A 14,150-nucleotide genomic window follows, 5' to 3' on the forward strand; every position below is an offset into this window, starting at 1 on the left:
TGAAGACGCTGCAGGGAAACTACACCAATAGAAAAGCTCTCCTACAAAATAGACTAATTAGTGGAGCGGGCACATAGGCTGTAAAAAATGACGAGCAGGAATAATAGCCAATAACTATGAAGGACGTGATGAGTGGCGGGGACTTGTACCAATGGGAACAGACTAGTTAGTCCAGGGAGGAAAACAAGAGCCCAATCATCAAAGCGGGATCCGCGGTGGGGGCTGGGCCGGGCCTAGCGGGCGCTTGTTGTTCTCGGGGTTGAGGGAGGCGGAGGCGGCTTCCTCTGTGTGTCTGTCTCGAGCAGTTTTACCATTGTCGGGCGCTGAAGGCAGCCGGAGCCGGGTCGGCGGTGGGGCCATGTCGCGGAGGTCGCCCGCGCAGGCGGGCGGGACTCGGAGGAAAAGGCTGTCGTTGCGAAGTTTTCCTCGGATACAACGCGGCCCGAGCGGAGGCCGCAGCGTCGTAGCCCCCAGGGACTGAGGAGCCTCTCGGACCCCTGGATTTCCTGGTGCCCCGCAGCCGGACGTCCCAGCCAGGTTGGTGTAGCCTACGCCTCGGTAGCTGTCCCTGGACTACATCTCCCAGAAGCCCCCACCCCTCCCTCTCGCTTTCCAGCGCCGCACGGCCTCCTGGGAGTTGTAGTTCCGGTAGGCGGGGCTTGACCTGGGGGTGTGCCCGGCCTGGGTTCCGGGAGGAGTGAGCTGGGAGCGGGCTCCAGTGAGGCTCTGGTTCCATTAGGTGCTAGCGTATGCAGCCTCCCTCTCCCTCTGGGGAGTCGAGGCTTCTACGGTGGAGATCTCCAAGTGCTATAAGCAACCTGGCGTACCAATCCAGGTAAAGGAGACTTGGCTCTACTCCCTGGGGGGGGGGGGGGGAGGCTGGAGTAGAGGAGCGGGGGTGAGGTGGAGGCGTGTTGGGTTGGTTGGTGACGGACTCCCCGGGTGTGGCTTTGGGTTGCTCTTTCTCCTCCCCTTGAGCAGCAGGTGTCCAGGCCCTCAGGCCCTGGCTGCCCCTCGTGCTGGGCCTCCTGAGGTTCTTGGACAGCTTCCTACACTGCCCCCTCCCCCACGGCCTCCTGGCTGAGCTGCGTCCTAGGGTGATAGTGGTAGCTGTATGCACGTATCCGTACACACCGTATATGTGCATGTCCGTATCTATATATGCACGCACGCACGCACACACACACACACACAGAGCACACACAGTGCAGGGAGGAAATGGCTGTCAAATGGTGAAGCTTGGGAGAGAAAAGGACACCCTACACTGGACCCTAGGGTAAGGGGATCCTCCCTCCGTGACACTAGAGCCCGCCAGTAGGGGAGGGACTGGGGTTCTGCTCGGGGAAAGGAGGTATGTTTGCCCCAGATTGGCACTCGGTCCCCCTGCCTGCTGCTCTCTCCGCAAGCTCTGGGCCAGGGCCAGGGCTCTGCTTGTTTACAGTTTCTCCGCTTACTAGGCAGGGAGGGAAAAGCCGGGCTGGGAGTGGGGAGGAAAGGCACAAGATCTCTTTTTTTTTTTCCTGGGACCCGAGGCTCTGTAGGGGAAGGTGGCTGTGGAATTTTAACAGTGACCTTCCTTACTCCTTTCTCAGGCGAGACCTCTCAGAACCACATGACACGCCCCTTTTCCCCCACAGGTACATCTTCTTCGCTGCCCCGACCCCAGGCCCTTGACTTCCCTGTCCCTGGCCCCTGCAGAAGATGAAGCTCTTAGAAAACTCCAGTTTTGAGGCGATCAACTCCCAACTAACTGTGGAGACAGGTGATGCTCACATCATTGGCAGGTGAGGCCCTCAGCCCTCTGCTCCAAGGGAAGGCACTTGATTTGAAAAGGCCCTGAGGTTCCTTTCCCTGTAAAGGTAAAGGGAAGGCCGTGCGGTTAGCCACTGCACCCTCCCATTTCCTTCCTCTCTTTTACCGCCCCCCTCCCTACCATTTCACTTACTTCAGCTTTTAAGTCTTGTTGTAAGGCCAGGTACTCCCTGCTCCCTAAAATATGTTAAAGGATTGAAGAGTCTTCAAGAATTAGTCCTAGAATCCAGTTAAGCTAAACATAGTGGAAGGGAGTGGTGAATGGTGGTAAAACAATAGAAATCTGATTGTAAGGCTTCCTGGGAGCCACATGTTGACTTAGTTTTAAAATGTAGTTTTGTCTCTCTTTTAGTGTGTTTTTGTTTTGTTAAATATTTCCCAGTTACATTTTAATCTGGCTTAGATTACATTTGAAAAAACTTCAAACTATCATGTGTTTGACACTTCTGGTAGAGTAGAGTATAGTCTTAGAATCTGAAGCAACTGGGTTCAAATCTAGTTTTTGACAATGGGTGATACACTCTAGGTCTTAGTTTTGTCGTCCATAAAGGAGGCCCTGAACTAGATGGGCTCTAAGGTCTCTTCCAGCTCTCTCTGTGATCCCTTAAAACCCTATATTTGATTGACATCTATCCCCTGTGTATGTGTCCATTCAGTTTTCTATCTTTTATATGTAACTTTTATACCTAAACTAGCCCCCTTATTTGTGTCCAGGTTTATAACCTTTTCTCTATTACTGTTTATTCTCATTTTCTATCCCCTCGAGTATGCCCAGGCCTATTTCAGATTCCTCAATTACATCAGCTCACAACATATTAGTGTTAGAAAGGTACCTTGGAGACCATTGAGTTCAACCTCTCTCTCTCCTCTCCTCCCTTCCCTTCTACTTCCCTCAATCTCTTCTCCCTCCCCCATCATCTTGTCCCCTTCCTTTCCCTCCCCAAATTTTATAGCTTGAACAGTTGAGGAAGCTGAACTTCAATTCATCAAAGATTTATTAAGCCCTTTTTTTTTGCAGAACTTTTTCCTAGGTGCTGAGGGAAGACATAAAATAGATAATTTAGTTAACTAACATTTGTTAAGTGCTAGGAATTCAAAGATAAAATCAGAATAGTCCTTTCCAACAGAGAGTCTGTAGTCTGTGGAGAAAATATACTGTGTCTAAATTAGTAAATATGAAGTAATTTGAATAGGACTTGGGGAATCAAGGCCCAACTTCAAAGAGGAAGTTACATTTGAGTTTAAAGGAATCTAAGGAATATGAAAGCTACCATTTTAATGGTAGGGATTGGTTTGTTCAGTTACTTGGAGGCAGGAGATGGAATGCCAACTTTTTGGAAAACCTTGTAATCCATTTTGATTGGAATGTAGCATGAATGGGGAACAATGAGCTAGGAAGTTAATGTAGTTAGGGAGCCTTTGAAGACTTTTGAACAAGGCAATGGTATGGTCAGGACATCTCTTGGAGGATTAGATAGAGGAAAGATCAGAAGTATAGAGATCAATTAGGAGGCTATTAACAGTTCAGGCAAAAGGTAATGAGACCTAGCTGTGGTAATGGCCATGTAAGTGAAGAGAAGAGTGCTGACTAGATGTTATGGAGGTAGATTTGGCCCGTGTAGGCCCTGTAGGTTGTTGGATAGGGAAAAATCAAAGATGATTCTGAGATTGCAAACTTGGGAGATGGTAGTATCCTTCACTGAGATAGGGAAGTTAGGGGAAAGAAGAGTTCAATTTGGGGCATTCAGAGTTTGAGATGTTGATGGAATGTGAAAAAAGATAATTCAGTGTTGTATTTGGAAATGGAGGAAACAGATAAAGCGGGGATATATAGATTTTGGAGTTTATCTGTCTACTTATGATAATTGAACTCATGGAAATGGATAAGTCACTAATGAAGAGAATACAGAGAGAAAGGTATATCCCATGACTGCCTTGGAGGACATACCCATGGTTAAAGGGTGGGAGACTGAAGATGAATAAGCAAAGATGTACTCAGGTAGGAAATAAACCTTGAGAGATTAGAGAGGCCAAGGAAGGAAGGGAAAGATAGTCAGCAATGTCTGAAATTACAGGAGTTTAAAGAAATAACCATCAAATTTGAAGTAGACAACATAGTGATGAGAGAAAGGCAAGACAATAGTTTGAAGAGATCACAGAGTCAAGTTTAGGTTTTTAAGGATTGGTGGTGCTTTGAGCACTTTTTTAAGGTAGCAAACAAGAAACTTGTAGAAATAAGGAGATTGAAGATAAAAGAAAAGAAAGGAATGTTTGGGTTTTACGCCTGGAGGCAAGGGTTAAGGGCAAAAGCAGAAAGCTTTGCCTTGACAAACAGGGACATTTCTTCTTCAGAGACTCAAAGAAGTAATAGACAAATGAAGATATATAATAATAGTTTTGAGTTGTGGAGGAGAATTGATAGTAGTCTCAATTTTCTCAGTAAAATAAGTCGGTGAGGTGATTTGATGAGATGAGGGAGATATAAAGTAGGAAATTCAAGGAAATTGAGAAGAGTTGCTCTAGAGAATGTGTTAAAAGGATCGCTATGAAGTAATGAACAGGTCCCATTTGAGACCATCCTACTGCAGGTCCTTATCATTTGGCTTCCCAAGTTTTTTGGCTCTTCTTCTCTCCTTCCTCCAAAACATTCTTAGTATCTGAAATAATTTACACATTGATATGTTCATGTTACTCCTATGTTCAGAAATCTTAATTGGTGCCCTCAAATCAAAATCAGACTCCCCATCCTGTTATATAGGGCCCTCCATAACCTGTTTTCATTTTGTTTTTCCAGTCTTATTTTATGTTATTCCTATGTATGCCATCTTATACTCCCGCAAAACTGAACTCTTTTCTAAACATTCTCTATATTTTATTTTATTATTATTATATATATGATAAATTATATATATATTATATAATTATATAATATATAATAAATTATATAAAATTATAAAAATAAATTATATGTATATTATTTTATTTCTAAACATACTCTATATTTAAATACTTTTTTATATTTTGCCTTTAATCAGACAGTTCCCTCTGCTTCTCTTTCCCACTCTTTATCAGTCGAATTCCTGGCTGTTCTTTCCACCTCAACTCAAATGCATCTCTGGCAGATCATAGATTTAGGGCTGCAAAGAAGATTAAAATCTATTGCTGGTATTTGTTTTATAATTCCAGAAGGTGCTTTTATTATTGTAAATTGTAAAATACAAATATTGTATTGTAATATAATTGTAAATTGTTATCTCCCATTTGTGTATCTTTCTACTTGACCCAAGCTCCTGGAGGATAGGAACCAATTTTGTATCTTTTTCATTGCCTGATTGTTTATTGAATAGATGAATGTAGCCTTGGAGAATGAATTTAGGGGAATGGGGGATACATCCTGGAAGAAGTGGAAGCCATTTGAATTGGGTTTCAAGAAAGGGATTAATAGGGATCACTCCAAGGAAAAATATGAACCAAAAGCAGGAAACGGATATATGTATAGAAGATGATTTGTTCACAGGATCACCATGTTAATTAGTAGCAGATTTCAGACTTGCTCTTGTATTAGGGGAAAATATTTTGGACTGGAGATTGGAGGGATCTGGGTTCAAAATCTGGCTCTGACAGTTACTAGTTGTATAACTAGCCCTGGTCAAATCATTTATCTTCCCTGCACCTCAGTTTCCTTTTTGTCCCTATATGATCTACTTCTTAGGACTTTGGCGAGAAAAACTTTGCAAACTTCAAAGCTCTAGAAATATAGGTTGTTGTGATGTGTTTCCTGACTTCTAGTCCTGTGCTCTTTACATTCTCCACCCTTATCTGTGGATCTCTCCCCTTTCCCCTCAGGATTGAGAGTTACTCCTGTAAGATGGCAGGGGACGACAAGCATATGTTCAAGCAATTCTGCCAGGAGGGCCGGCCCCATGTACTAGAGGCTCTGTCGCCCCCCCAGACTTCTGGCCTCAGTCCCAGCAGGTATGGTCTGTCTTGTAGGAAAGATGGGTTCTCCAAGCCCCAGGGGAAGGGTGCCCAGGGATTCTGAATGTGGGGGGTGGCAGGTGGGAACTGTCACAAGTGGGGTGGGAAGGATGACAGGGCCATTTCCCTGGCAGGCTGAGCAAGACCCCAGGAGGAGAAGAAGAAGGGCCACTGAGTGATAAGTGCAGCCGAAAGACCCTCTTCTATCTGATTGCCACTCTCAATGAGTCCTTCAGGCCTGATTATGACTTCAGCACTGCTAAGAGTCACGAGTTCAGCCGAGAACCAAGCCTCAATTGGGTGAGAGAGGAGGCGTGGGGGGATGGAGTAGAGCCTATGTGTTGGGGAGAGTTGTGACTTTAATAGTGGGTAGACAGCTAGAACTGGCTCTTCTCCCACATTTTTGTCCTCTGGCCTTGAGAAGATGCTTATATTGGGGATGAACAAAATATTCTTGTCATTACTCCTCCCTCCCCATGCCTGTCCAGGTGGTGAATTCAGTAAATTGCAGCCTGTTCTCTGCAGTTCGTGAGGACTTTACTGCTCTGAAGCCCCAGCTCTGGAATGCGGTGGATGAAGAGATTTGCCTGTCTGAGTGTGATATCTACAGGTGGGGATCCAAGAGGGATTTGAAAGTCAATTAGAGCATGTACAGGGAACTGTTAGGGCGGTTTGTGCTCCTGGCTACACCTTAGAAGCCTTTGCTTGCATCATCATTCAGGTCTGGTGTAAAGGTCCGGGCTAGCTCCTCTGAAGGGCTCAGAATAAGTCCTTGTCAGGATAAGCAAAAGTTCTTGCCCCACGTTGGGTGCCAAAATGTGAAGATCCGGAATTGTAAAGGTTGGGTCATCTCTAAGTTATCCTTGGGGACTGCCGTCTCAACTCAATCTCCCAGCCAGACTCTCCTTCCAGTCTGCCGTCCCAACTCTGTCCTAGACTGGACTAACTCCTTGCCCTCCCGCCCTCCTCTTTTATCCTAACAGAGATTGTGGTGAGAACTCAACAGGGCTTGTGAGAAAATACTTCAACCAACGAACTTGCTTCTTTTAAAGGTTGTTTAAACTCCTTTTCAGAAGTTCAAAGGTGTAAACTCTCCCTAAAGGCCGGAACTAAAGGTGTGAATTCTGAGTTCTCACCTCCGTAATCCTAACAGTCTGGCTCATTCTGTACTAGACTATCTTCTCTTTTTTATACTTTTATGGTGTCCTAGACCCTTTGACAGTGTGTGAAGCCTATGGACCTCTTCTAATGTTTTTGAATATACAAAATAAAATTCAAGAGATTACAAAAGAAACCAATTATGTTGAAGTATAGTTATCAAAATATTTTTAAAAAACAAATACAAATATCAGGATTCCTTGTTCTCAATACTTGGCATCTTACCAACTTATCAACTCATTATTTCCAAAATGGTATTAATAGTCTTTTTCTCAAAACCACCCCTCTTTTTCATAAGTTTTCTCTATCTACCAAGGCCACTCTTGTCCTTCCAGTCACCCGGGTTCATCACCTCATAGTCATCTTCAACTTGTCCTTTTCCTTCATTTCCCATGTTCAATTACTTGCCAACTCTTCCAATTTCCTCCTCTTGTAACATTATCCAACCTCATATTTCTATTTACATAGTCCCCACTTCTGTGGTGATGGCTTAGGCCTTCATCTCTGACTATGGCTGTAGCTTTCTTATTGGTCTTTCTGCATCCTGTTTCTTCCCTCTCTACAATTACAGAATTGATATTTTTAAGACACCAATCTGCTTATTCCCTATCCAAGAAGACCCAGTGTTTTCCTGTTACCTCTCAGATAAAATAGGGGCAGCTAGGTGGCCTTGAATTCAGGAGGACCCAAGTTCAAATCTGGCCTCAGACACTTAACACTGCCTAACTGTGTGACCCTGGGCAAGTCACTTAACCCCAGCCTCAGAAAAGAGGAGGAAAAAAAAAAAACAGGACCTTTCAGATAAAATAAAAACTGTTTTAACGTTTAAAGTCCTCTTCATTAAGATCCTACTCCATCTTTCCAGACTGGCTTCCAATCACCCTCACAATGAGCCTTCTCTCTTCCCTCTTTAGTTTGGGTGCCTTCCTACAGGCTGACTGACACCCCTCCTTCCCATTCCCACCCTTTCTAGTCTCCAGGATGAGACATCCTTACAGGGCTCAAATTTCAGGTGGTATTTGCTGTGCAAGCAGAGTCTTTGATTGTTGGGTAGTTTTTTGGTATTTTCATTACCTGGAAATGACTAGTATTTGTATTGAGTGTTTATTTAATGTTGTATATATTTCCCATGGTAGACTATAAGGTCTCTGACATTGTGTGTGTGCTCACTACCCAAATATGCCTGGCTTGGAGCAGACACTTAATGAATTAAAGCCACATGGGTTTTCATTCTTCCCTCTTGTTTGGGAGTCTTTCAGCCCAAATAATATTCATTGGGAGTGGGAGGTGTTCAGGTACCCATGGGGATCGCTAACCTTGTCCCACCCCACACACCCCCCCAGCTACAATCCTGACCTGGATTCTGACCCCTTTGGTGAAGATGGCAGCCTCTGGTCCTTCAACTACTTTTTCTACAACAAGCGACTCAAGCGCATTGTTTTCTTCAGCTGCCGATCGATCAGGTCTGCACCAGTGTCCCTGTCCTCAGCTCTCCTGGGGCCACTTGGACTGTGTATGTATGGGGGAAGGGGTCTTAGGGCTGGAAGGGGCTCCTAAGGCCACATCTCCCCTGCTTCTCCCACAGTGGCTCCACATACACTCGATCAGAGGCTGGCCATGAATTGGACATGGACTTGGGAGAGGAGGAAGAGGAAGAGGAGGAAGAAAGAGGGGGTAGCAGCAGCGAGGGGGCAACAGAGGAGCCCAGCACCATGGAGGACAGGTTTGTCTTCAGGATTGGGGCCACTTTGCAATCCATTTTCTCTCACCCTGGCTTGTCAATAACCTGACTTTTTTCCCCTTGGCTCCCATCCCTTGATACCTGTCCTCCTTGTCCCAGGCCCTTCAAGAGCTCACACCTCTGTCTTTGGTGATGTTGCTCCTACCTCAGCTTTTAGGGCTTTGACCAGCTCAATTCCTCCCCTCCCCCCCTCATTGGTCTCCTGCTAATGTCCTTATGTCATCTGTTCTCAGGCTCCAGGTGATCTGCATGTGAGAGGTACGGGAACCACTCATCTTCACTGCTCTTGGGCGGGGACTTTTCCTGTCTGCTCCACTCCCCTGGGCCCCCCAGTTGGCCATCCCTCTGCAACCAGCTGGGCTTAGCCCTCCTTGCACTTTGGCTCCAGACTGTGAGCAACTGACTCTCCCAGAACTTTTCCCACTCCTCCAGAACCAGCACCAGAGCCCCTGCCTTCTCCCTCATGCTGCCTAGCCCTGGACTCTTAGGGAAGGATCGAGTCCCACTGACTGTCCTTGGAGGTGTCAGGACGAGCTTTGATCTGCACCCTCTGGCTCCCAGATTGTATTTTTATATTTTGTACAGGGGCACTCACCCCTATTTTCCCCACCACACTCCACCCCACATCCCTGGGGACAGGTGGGGGGCTGTCCTCTGGGCCTGCTGATCAAGCTGGTCTGAACTCTGGGCGCAGCCTTCACCTAGTGGTGCCGGGGCAGGGCAGGACGGGACCCAGGCCCCAGGCCCCTCCTACCTCGGCCCAGCCCTGAGGGGCAGCCAGTGTGCACTGAGGGGTCACTTTGCTGCAGCTCTGTGTTTGTCTCCAATAAAGTTTCTGTGACTAAGCTCTGAGTGCCTGGGCTGGGGTGAGAGGGGGATAAAATAAGTAGATGCAACTGGGATGGAGATGGCAAGGGAGAGGGATGAGACCACGAGCCAGCGGCAGAGGCCCAGCTCGATTGGCAATGTCCTGGTGCCCAGATGGAGGCTTTCTCGATGCCTCGAGCACACGTCTCGCTTAGAGGGGGGAGGGGTCTGGCTCATCGGGTCTCCTAGCAGCCAGCCAAGGAAGGGTGGAACGGTAGGAGTGACCGGTACTGGACTCTCACCGTAGGTGAATTCTAGTGGAATGGGATCAAGCCTAAAAACATCGAGGCATTTGCTTAAGCAAGATTATTGGGCGAGTAAAGTATATATAAGTGGTTTGCCACTATCGAGAAAAACGCTGTCCTGAGTACTACGGGTTACGGTCACATATGACCCCGGTCTACCCCGGGATTGGATACTGCTATGGGAGGAGTTATAGAGAAGGGTGTGGCTATGCCGGGCGCAGGCCTGTGGGTGGTGGCGCTTTGGAGGGGCTCTGAGAGGGTATCGGAAAACTAAGTGGGGCCGGGTTGCGGGATTCGGCGCTGCAATAAGGGGAATAGCTCGGCAGGGGAGTGAGCTGTCAGGGGAAGAGACGCGTGGGGTGAAATGTAGAGGTCTGAAAAGAGATGGAGTGCTGTTACGAGAGGAATTTTGGAAGGAATGAAGAGGGGCTCCCGAGGGATGTAGTTTGGGAGACCATTTCAAGATGGGACACTGCTGTGAGAGAGGCGCTACCCAGGGATGTGGCTGAGGATGTATATGGCCAGGTGCCGGACATTAGGACCAGAAGGAGGGATGTAGAAGGATGAGAAAGATGTGATGAGGAAAGATCGGTCCCCGTCATGGAAAGTTTGCTTTTGGAGGCATCGGGGAGTGGGACGCGCTACTCTGAGGAGTATTAAGTCCCGAGAGATGTAATTAAGGAGTCTATTCTGGGGAGGGGCATTCCTATGGAGGGGGAGGGAGGAATACTGGGGTGGCGCTACCATGGAGACGAAGTACTGAGGGATTGACAACAAGCTAGAAAGCTGCTTAAGAGTGACTGAACCGTGGGATGCAGTTATGCGGAAGGGTGGGATCGGCTCTGTTACATAAAGGAGCTTCAATGGGGGGCACTGTCCCCTTAGGAATACAGAGAAGGGACTCTGCCCCTCTGCATGTTGATACGGCGAGAGGGAGCTGTACCTAGGGTAAGGAGCGGCAGCCCCCAACCCCAGGGCCCAGAGCCGCAATGGAGCCGCAAAAATCTAAGACAAACTTGGAGCAAAGTCAAAGGGACTACAAAATGGATAATATCGAGATGGCCGAAGAGCCTCCGCAAACCTTGGAAAGTGAAAGTCAGGGCACCGGCCCGGCCCAGTCAGGTAAGCTTCGAAATGTCTACGAGTCCGAAAAAGATTTTAGAATAGGAAAGTACTCAGTTGTCTCCAGCAGATTCCGCTCTCTAATCCTTCCTTATTCCGCTACTTGGGAACCCCTAGCCCCAGCCTTTCCCTCCCTCTTCCCACTGACATACTCTTCACCTCAGTCATTGTAAGCAGGCTCCCCCCAGTCCCAGCGCCCCAGCTTTTAGATTCCGGTGGTAGTAAGGACGGGAGAATGGGGACAGGGAGGACCTTGGGCTAGCCCTGCCATGGACTCTGGTATTCATGTCCAAAAGCCGAGGACGTGACCACTACGACCACGGGCTCTTTCTCCTCCAACGAGCTGTGGTGGAGCATCTTGCCTTACTCCCGGGCCCGCCGACTCTGGCTCGTGCTGCGCTCCGGCTTGTACCGTTTAGTGGAAAAGGTAGGGACCCGGCCCCGTCCTGTCTCCGCCAAGGTCCATGGGTGACGCTGCGTGACGCGCTCCTCCCTGCGGGGCTCACCCCCTACGTTCCCGTATTGGGTGATCTCCCCAAGACATCTCCCTTGAGCGGTCCTTGCCCTCCTTTTCCCAAAACGATGCTCTCCCCCGGTTCACCCCAACCCAAGCGCCCGTCGTGCCGACGGCGCCTCCCTCATCAGAAGTCTTGTGGTCCCCTCAGATGAAGCGCGCCGAGCTGCGGGTGATGCACTTGACCCACGGCTTGGAGTCCCTGCGGCGCTTGGAGATTCCCGCAGGGCTGCTGTCAGTGGCACGAGACGCGGAGAGCACGCGCCTGGTGCTCCTGGATAGGGCAGGCCAGTTGCATCTGCACGCAGAAGATGGCTGGGCCCGTGGGCACGCCGAAGTGCCGGTGGAACTGACGGGACTCGTAGCCCTCGTGGGTTTTCAGCACATGGGCCAGAATCCGGGCCGCTTTATAGGTTGGGGCCCCGAAGGACTGGTGATACTGTGCAAAGACCTGAAAGTGATGTCCCGCAACTTCCTGGACCAGTGCCGGCTCCCCACGTGCTGCGGTCTGCTGCCTGGAAAAGCGATGGTGGTCTTTGGTGAGGAGGGAGGTGGACTGTCATTGTGGGAATTTCGAGGTGGTGGCCGACGACTGGTGCTGTCAGCTACGCTCCCGACGCTCTCGAGACGGGGACAAACTTTCAGCCGCCTGGCTGTAGACGTGGCCCCCCGTGGGGTCTTCCCCCGTTGCTTCGCTGTCTGTGGGACTGACTTGCTCACCTACGACCTGGCTACCCGCAAGATCGTGGATGTGCGCCGGAAGCTGCACAAAACGTGAGAGACGTGGAAGGGATCGACGGAAAAGGAGAGGAGGGGAGGAAGGGGCTCAGGGATTCACGGAGAACGGAGCAAGGCGAAGGGACAGAGGGCTGGCAGGCTAGGGTTTACCGGGAGGGCGATGGAGGAAGCCAGACGACGGGGACTGGGCTCCCAGCGACTTTCTGGCGTTCGCGGCGTGTGTTCGAGAGGCTCCCCCTCTGCTCCCTCCCCAGCCTAATCTCGGACTTGCTGTACTGTGAAGTGGCAGATGTGGTGGTAACCGCCTCTCGAGACAGCACGGTGAAGGTGTGGGAGCCCGACTGGCAGATCCGCAGCGTTTTTGTGGGCCACACAGGTAATGAGGGCCGTCTCCGGACTCCTGATTCCCCGACTGTGCTCTCAGTCCTCCCCCGACACCCGGAGCTTCCAGATGCCTGCGATCCCTTCCATTCACCCCCTTTGTTATCAAGATGCTGCGCCCCTAGAGCTCTGGCTCCACCCTTGACTCGCAGCAGGCGTTGCCCCAGGGCGTGGAGCCTTCCGCCACCCCGCTCGCTCCGGGAGGTGGCCCCGCTTTCCCCGCCTTTCGCCTACTCCCCTCCCCCCACAGTGCATCCCGTTCCGGGAGGTGGCCCCGGCCGCGTCTCCCGCCCCCACTCCCGAGGCTGCGCCCCTGGTTCTGGTGACACAGGCCGGGTCCCGGCCCCACCGTTCAGGTCCAGTGACGGCTCTGACCTTGCTGCCTAACTCGATGCTGGTGCTGTCGGCATCCCAGGACATGACGCTGCGCACCTGGAACTTGGAGACGGCACAGCAGATGGGCGAGGTGTCCCTCCGGAGTCCCTGGGACGGGATACCCGGGAAGGAGGAGATAATAACGTACCCCAGCCCCAGCAACTGCTTCGAGACGGTGTGCCGCCTTTGGCCTCCGGTGCGGCCCGGGGCCCCGCTGCTGGCCCAGGGCGCCACGTACCTGGAGCTGTGGATCGTGCGCCAGCTGCACCAGCCCCTGGCCACGCTGAGCTCCAAGGTGCAGGGCCTGGAGCTGGCGCCCCCGCTGCCGCAGGCGGACCGGCTCTTGCTGCCGCAGCGCGTGGTGAGCAGGTGTTCGGACTGCACGGTGCGCGTCTTCTCCTGCGTCTCGGGGCTGATGATCTCCACCCTGCTGCTGGAGCCCGGGGAGCTGGCCGCCGCCACGGCCTACTGCCTGCCCCGCGAGGTCCTGCTGGTGCTGAGCAACGACGGCGCCCTGCTGCGCGCCAACGCCACGCGCTGCCCCATGCTCGTGGTCCGGCGCTTGCCGCCGCCGCCGCCCGCCGAGCCCCAGCCCTGCTGCCTGCACCTGATCAGCCACGTCGTGGACCAGCGTCGGGCCTACAACTACTGGGAAAGCGTGCAAGCTCGCGGCGGGGAGCTGCGCAGGAAGAGCTGGCAGGCCACCAAGTGGGAAGACAACAACAGGTGCGCGCGCCGAGCCGGGAGGCGGGGGTTCGGGAGAAGGGCGGGGCCGCGAGCAGCCCCGCGGCGGGAGAGGTGGTGACGCCCCCTCCCCCGCAGGTTCTTGCCGGTGTTAGGCTACTCAGACGGCTCGATCGCGGTCCTGGATTGGGGGTCTTTCCAGAAGCTCTCTCACATAATGGCTCACAGCCCGGGTTCCACGACTAACATTGCTTCGTGTCCGCAGAGGCTGGTGACCGCCGGTCAGCGAGCCCTCCCTCACCCTGTTCTCCGGGCCAGGCTGCTCTGTCCGCCCCTGTGCAGCCTCCCCTCCTCCCCCTCCAAACAAGCTCTCCCCCCCCCCCCAGCTCCCGCAGCCGCAGGTCCTTTTGCACCCAAGTTCTCCCCGGCCTTCCCTTTCCCGGTTCAGCCTCCCAGGGCTCTCTGAAACAACCATTTCTTTTCTTCTTCTTCTTTTTAACTTAAATGTATTGATTTTTTAGTCACCGAGTCAATC

General features: G+C 51.0%; 2 protein-coding genes across 4 annotated transcripts in view; both read left to right on the forward strand.

Moving 5' to 3' along the window:
- The first annotated feature begins 210 nt into the window (after window positions 1-210).
- On the forward strand, window positions 211-9,534 carry MAF1 (MAF1 homolog, negative regulator of RNA polymerase III). 3 transcript variants are annotated; one of them, XM_074262750.1, is made up of 8 exons: window positions 211-537; window positions 1,638-1,784; window positions 5,659-5,787; window positions 5,925-6,090; window positions 6,279-6,400; window positions 8,292-8,411; window positions 8,534-8,671; window positions 8,923-9,534. In XM_074262750.1, the coding sequence occupies exons 2-8, from the start codon at window positions 1,702-1,704 to the stop codon at window positions 8,942-8,944; spliced, it is 780 nt and encodes a 259-aa protein (XP_074118851.1). In that variant the 5' UTR covers window positions 211-537; window positions 1,638-1,701; the 3' UTR covers window positions 8,945-9,534. The 3 variants fall into 3 exon arrangements, with proteins under 3 accessions (XP_074118851.1, XP_074118860.1, XP_074118858.1); XM_074262757.1 differs by lacking the exon at window positions 211-537 and adding an exon at window positions 669-835; XM_074262759.1 differs by lacking the exon at window positions 8,292-8,411.
- A 100-nt stretch (window positions 9,535-9,634) lies between these two features.
- Window positions 9,635-14,150, forward strand: part of WDR97 (WD repeat domain 97) — a 54,775-nt gene continuing 50,259 nt past the window's right edge. The window contains exons 1-6 of the mRNA XM_074275614.1: window positions 9,635-10,923; window positions 11,220-11,350; window positions 11,589-12,211; window positions 12,430-12,551; window positions 12,913-13,657; window positions 13,754-13,896. Coding sequence (XP_074131715.1) covers window positions 10,791-10,923; window positions 11,220-11,350; window positions 11,589-12,211; window positions 12,430-12,551; window positions 12,913-13,657; window positions 13,754-13,896 — 1,897 coding nt within the window. The 5' untranslated portion in view covers window positions 9,635-10,790. The remainder of the gene's footprint in view (window positions 10,924-11,219; window positions 11,351-11,588; window positions 12,212-12,429; window positions 12,552-12,912; window positions 13,658-13,753; window positions 13,897-14,150) is intronic.

This window comes from Sminthopsis crassicaudata, chromosome 1 (genome assembly GCF_048593235.1).
Source record: "Sminthopsis crassicaudata isolate SCR6 chromosome 1, ASM4859323v1, whole genome shotgun sequence".
NCBI lineage: Eukaryota > Metazoa > Chordata > Mammalia > Dasyuromorphia > Dasyuridae > Sminthopsis > Sminthopsis crassicaudata.

What these genes read in the sequence shown, in the direction of transcription:
- MAF1 (XM_074262750.1), top strand. Translation starts at nt 1,702, where the DNA reads ATGAAGCTCTTAGAAAACTCCAGTTTTGAGGCGATCAACTCCCAACTA. An exon ending in TCTGGCCTCAGTCCCAGCAG is followed by an intron (nt 5,788 to 5,924) that starts GTATGGTCTGTC and finishes TTTCCCTGGCAG; the next exon opens with GCTGAGCAAGACCCCAGGAG. An exon ending in TTCAGCTGCCGATCGATCAG is followed by an intron (nt 8,412 to 8,533) that starts GTCTGCACCAGT and finishes CTTCTCCCACAG; the next exon opens with TGGCTCCACATACACTCGAT.